Here is a 6,000-nt window from a genome sequence, read left to right on the forward strand (position 1 = left end):
TAACCACCCTCTCCCCTATTTCCAAATTAATTTCCCTCCTTTGATAAAGACGAGGGGGGAGGGGGGGGGGGGGGGGGGGGTTAATGGCCATGTCCTTCAAAACTAAGAGTGCTAATAAGTGTGAAAAGGAGATTTGTTTAAGTGATTTTCTTTGAGACTTGCAGGCATGGAATTAATTACCTTGATTAAATATTGTCTGTACGGCTGATGAAAGATAGAGCAGAATTAGCTGTCCCTTGTTGAACTTGTATGGTGCTGAATGAGATGTGTCCCGATTACAAAGACCAAAATGATGGCAACACTCAAAGGAGACAAAGAGCTAAAAACAGGCCTAGTGACATCACAGAGCAGCCACAGGCCTAATGCCTCCCAACTCAAACAAATGGGCTTCAATCTATCTTCCACAATGACTTTCTATAACACTATAATATATGTGTACTACAACCAAAGGACTGAGAAAGACCTATTTCCCAAAGTGAACAGTACTGTGTCCAATGGCAAAAGGAGTTCGCTGAGTCTCCAAAACAACCTGAAGACTTCTGAGTCATTTGGCAGAAGAGTAACATAACTCAATTCAATGCTTGCCTAGGTTTTACAGAGGCACTAAGGGGACTAAACAACCTCTCAGTGGCTCTTCCAGCCATAATCCCACCGAACTTTTGCCTCCTAACCACAGAAATAGGTTTTCTAAAGGCTTCACATCACAGCTTTGTGCTTCATTGCAAAAAGCTATACTCTTAACCACCCTCCCACCCACCAAACACACACAACGACAACCCCCCACCCTTCTGTGAATGGGGGAGTTTTCTACAGCTGGGTAACAAAGCATGAACCAATAATCCTCAAGGCTGACTCAGAACTAGAGCCTCCTCTCTAAGGACTTTATAAGACAGAGGCTGTAGAGGGTGGGGTGGCTGGGCTGATTTACACAAGCGAGAATTAATTATTCTTATCAAATCGGTTTCCTGTAACAAGCGGTCCATCCCTTAATATTTAGGAAAACTATTCATGAGCTAACAATGAATTTAACATCTACCACATCCTGAGGCTTTGGTGTTGCGCTATGGCTTCTGGAAAGTGTACAAATTATGTTGTGAACTTTCTGGCAAACTTTGGAGTAAGCCTGGCTTACCGTGAGTAAGCCCCTGTGTATGAATCTTTGCGAGCTTGCATTTTGGCGAACATGCTGAATAAACCTTAAAAGCGATTTACACTGTTATGGTGTCTTTGAGGGTTTTAAACAGGTCTAAAAGAAACTGTGGCATTGATGAGTCAATGGTACAACAAAAAAGAGACAAAAAGAGTTTATTCAAGCATGCACAGGTGGAACTTATAGTTGTACTTGTGAGAAAACACACACACACCCACACTGCACATTTTTTGAGATTGCTCATGGTTAAGGACACAAGTAATGAAGTCCCCTATCAGATGCATGCATGTCCAGTTCTCAGTTTCTGTATCCATCAAAACTAAAAGAACACAATCTACACACACAGAGCAAAACAGAATGCAATTAAACTTGCTTTATATCAGTTTATCAAGTGGTGATGTCCCCTTACTGTCAGATGCCTGATCTATCAAGGAATTCTATCCATTGTTTCTTTTACAATCCAAAAGACTGTGCTTATTCACACTTAAAAGGTTAATGTTTAAAAACTCAATCTTAGCAGTACTTGGGCAACGATGTGCTTTTTGGTCACCTGCTTATTATCAGAATTAAACTTATATAAAGTTGAACTACTTCACGGAACACTATTAAAATCATGTATGCAGAATAACACAAAATTAAGACGAAGGGCCTGTGCCTTTAAAATACATTAGCCATGAAAACTGCCAAGTCTAAAAACTTGAGGATATTCTCGAACATACGGTAACTTTAAAAACACAACATAACTTTAACTAGATTTATTTAACGTGAAAAAGGGGCTACACTGACTCGTGAAGGGAGCTTTTCAAGGTTGCTAAATAAGTGCCCATGTTATTTCATTACAGCTAGGTTATCACGTTTCCACTAACACTGGCCTTTTAAAGGGACACAGTGGATCGTTGTGAGAATAAATGAATCATGGCTTCTTTATTGAATTAGTTATATGTATACTTTCACTACTCTCATAACACCTACAATTATTGGAGATCTGGGGCTTCCTTTAACTGTTATTTCAAGAAAAGAAAGCTAACATTATAGGAACATTGTGGTAGGTCTACTAAATGACAGATTTATATTACTGCTTTATACAAGTTGGTATGTGCTATATAGGCTAAATATTTAATATTGTGAAAGGTTTTGTTAATCTTAACTAAAGCCTCAAGCATTACAAATGTCATATTGGGCCTTACAAGTAAGATGCATTTTTTCAACATGAAACGAGCACTTCATTATACTTTTGTGCTTTGGAAGCAAATAAAGGTCTGTGCGTATTGTTAAAAATTACTTGTCCCTTTCTTTCACGACAGTATTTTACCAGTATGTTTACTGAAGTGGAGCGAGTGGGGGAGGAAAATGTATAGACATTTGGGCAGCCATTGAAACTGCCTTCGTGCTCTAAATACCAAAGCCTTCTCGAGTTAGTTTGGCCATTTTTTCGATTTAGTTCGTTTAAATTAAGCTTGCAAATACTGTGACGGTTCTTTATGGTTTAGAAAAGTATTTTTACACACCAAAAAAACTGCCATTCGGCGAATACAGAAGAGCTAACCCGATGTGAGGGGGTATTGAGCTATTGTGCTGCAGCCTCTACGAGGACAACCCAACGACACATTTAGCCGAATAGTACATATTTTACTCATTTTAACGCTTATATCAACAAATGGTCTTCGAAATAAAACAACAGAAGGCTAGATAAAGTCTAGGAACGCTTTTTATCATTCGTTTTACTACAGCAAATACGAGTCCTTTGTCTTGACTAACCAGCAAATAAACAAAAGATATGGGATTTGGATTCAAGCGGATTACCCTGGACTTAATTATATCAAGAGACCCAACAGACGTCAAGCAACCACACACACTCGGAGAAAAGCTAATAATTCGCCGAAGACAACTTTAAACGGGAATATTAGCAACAAAATAGCAGCGCTGTGTGCTACAACAGAGATTCATTGTGACCAGCAGGTTAGTCTTTTCTTCCTCGCGACCTCACTGTGTTCGTTCAAACATACACTATTTAGTATCAGTTTTAGTCTTTTCTGTAACTTATAAGGCATAACGTTATAAGTGTTTTATCAAGTGTTACATGAACATAGCAGCTACCGAGTCCGATGAATTCCGCATTAAAGCCATTGCAACATAACAACCCAAAGGGAAGCCCTTTAATTTTTAAAACATGAGCTCCGTTTCTTTCGCAATACTGCAGGCATTTAAACGCTCCCTTACTGGCAGTGAGAAATCGACATGTAGAAACAAATTAGTTTCTAAACGAGACCACTTCCATTTTTTTCTCAAGAAACTTCGTTTGCTGGAAAAGTGAAACAAATATTTCTGATGTAACTTTCAACGTACTCTGGACAGTTAAAGCGGCACTTACCGACTTGTAAGACGTTGTCAACACAACCGGTTTCCAAAAGCCGGATTCCTCTGCGGAAAGGCAGTCCATCTCCGGTACCCCCCGTCCCTGCGCTGCCTGTTGTGTTCGTAACTCCTCCGGGGACTGTACCAGATCCAACGGACGCGCTCGAGCCCACTACCGGACCCTCTTCACCCGCCACTCGGCACTGAAACGACGAATACATACATATTTCCCTTTCGTTCCTCGGGAACGACCAGTACACGATACGGCGCTGAACCGGTTCGGGGATCCGCTCGAAGCGCTCCTCCACCCTCTCGAAGGCCCATTTCTCCGCTACGGCCTTCGCGGCGCAGTCCAGTAGAGACTCCGGGCAACGGAAGCGAGAGTTCGGGAATCCCGGACCAGGCCCCGGACCCGGTCCTCGAGGAGCAGGACGCAAACACGGACGCTTGCTGGCCGGGGGCAAGGAGAGGTGAAGCGGCGGCTGAGGCAATAGTTCTCCACGTCCCTCCGCCATGACAACCAAATAAACACTGAAGTGAGGACCGTGGCTCTAGACTCGCACAACGGGAGGGTCGTCACTTCACGTACGTCACTACCAATAACAAACGCGCTCCAGCCAATCGCGAGCTCGCGCTGCACCGAGGTGATGCGCATGTGTGCGCCGAAGTGACAGGCACTATCGGCGGACAGTTTGTTGCAAACTCAACTCGTGCACTGTGAATCTGATCTGCTGCGGTGTGTTTTGTTTTTAAACATATTCCTTTGGCTCAACGAGCAGCAGAAGCGCAGAGAATCGAGCGTTTGTTTTTAAAAGGGCACCAATTCGTGTCAGTATAACGACATAATCTACATTCTCTGAATGTGCGAGATGTGTGCAGTGCATGTTTTACCCTTCAAGCGTCGTAAAAATGCGGAGAACTCTCCAGCTGCCCTTTGAGTTTGGTGTGACTAAAAGTTTGAAATATTTTTATCATAATGTAACTCTTCACAGATGTCTACTACCCACCCTGGTGGCCAAGTATGTAATGTCAGTTGATTGGTGCTGTCAAGGTCCATCTAATCATGATTAGAAATGTATGTACTTGTCATAACTCATGTAGAACATTTTTCCTTGGGTATAGGGGGAAAAACTAACTGTAATGAGCTCAGGACTGCATTCACAAAATATTAGAACAATGTCATTTTAAACTCAACAGATGCAGAAATTTGCATTCTACTTTTACAATACTGCTCAAAAGTTTGGGATCAGTACGATTAAAAAATATATTTAATTAAAAAACTCATTAATTTTTTAATGAATACAATCAGCAAGGACATTAAATTAATCAAAAGTGACAGTAAATACATTTAATGTGACAATAGAAAAAATATAGCAAATAATTGTTCTTTTGAAAAAAAATGTTTCTAGTTTCTATAAAGTAGTAGTAGTGCAACTGTTTTCAACATAGATAATAGTAAATATTTATTAAGCAGCAAATCAGCATATTACAATGATTTTTGAAGGATCATGTGATACTTAAGATTGGGGTAATTATGCTGAAAATTCAGGTTAGCATCACAATAATAAAAATACAATACATTTTACATTATATTAAAATAGAAAACATTTAATAATATTTTACAATACTGCTGTTTTAGATTGTAAAATATGATTAAATAAATGCACTTAATGAGCATAAGCAACGTCTTTATAAAACAATCAACACCAAACTTTTAAACAGTATTGTGTACATTTAATAATTAGAAAATAATCTTCACAGGTTAGTATTTCATTCTAATAGCATATAACACATTTGTCATATTTGAGAAATAAAATTGTACATAAGTATATGTGCAACAAATGTTCTGCAATCATGAATATGTTTTGAAAGAAGGTAAGCATTTTTGTTCTTTAAATCTTGAAGATAAAATTAATACAATAAAATTTTCACACATGCTTTGAATGTTAGAAATATATGAAATTGATTTATTGCAATATCTGCTGGGCAAAACATTATACTTGACAATCATTTTAAATTGTTTTATGTTTCATAATTATTTTACTGTTTAAAAATTAGGTGAAAAGTAACGGCAGATTCTGATGGGAAAGCTTTCCTACTACCGATAATACGTTTGCATTAGCCAACTCTACACTGTTTTTCCCGGGCATGTGTCTATATATAAATTGAAATTCAAAAAGAAAAGCTTCCTGAGAAGTATTCACTGGAGTAAAGTCTCATCAAGAGTGCAAACATATTCTGTAAAAGACAAATCTTTATGATATAACATTCCACTTTTTACCTCACACTTCTAACTTCATTTTGCAAGTCTATTTCTCACCCTGTTAGCCCCCCCCCCCCTCCTCTTTCACACACACACACACACACACTCAGGCTCTTTTGATCGTCACACTCAAGAAACTTCACCTCCTGCCCTGTTGTCATCTCCCACCTCTTAGCAGCTCTAGGCCAATTATGTTTTATTGTTAATTTTGAAATTATTTCACTTAATTTAA

General features: G+C 39.1%; 1 protein-coding gene across 1 annotated transcript in view; it reads right to left on the minus strand.

Annotated features, from left to right (window-relative positions):
- The window catches only part of LOC306881448 (zinc finger SWIM domain-containing protein 5-like), a 48,353-nt gene extending 44,321 nt beyond the window's left edge, over positions 1-4,032 (minus strand). The window contains exon 1 of the mRNA XM_079435555.1: positions 3,522-4,032. Within this exon, the coding sequence (XP_079291681.1) occupies positions 3,522-4,020 (499 nt within the window). The 5' untranslated portion in view covers positions 4,021-4,032. The remainder of the gene's footprint in view (positions 1-3,521) is intronic.
- Between the last annotated feature and the right edge of the window lie 1,968 nt (positions 4,033-6,000).

This window comes from Barbus barbus (genome assembly GCF_936440315.1).
Source record: "Barbus barbus genome assembly, chromosome: 15".
NCBI classification, from domain to species: Eukaryota; Metazoa; Chordata; class Actinopteri; order Cypriniformes; family Cyprinidae; genus Barbus; species Barbus barbus.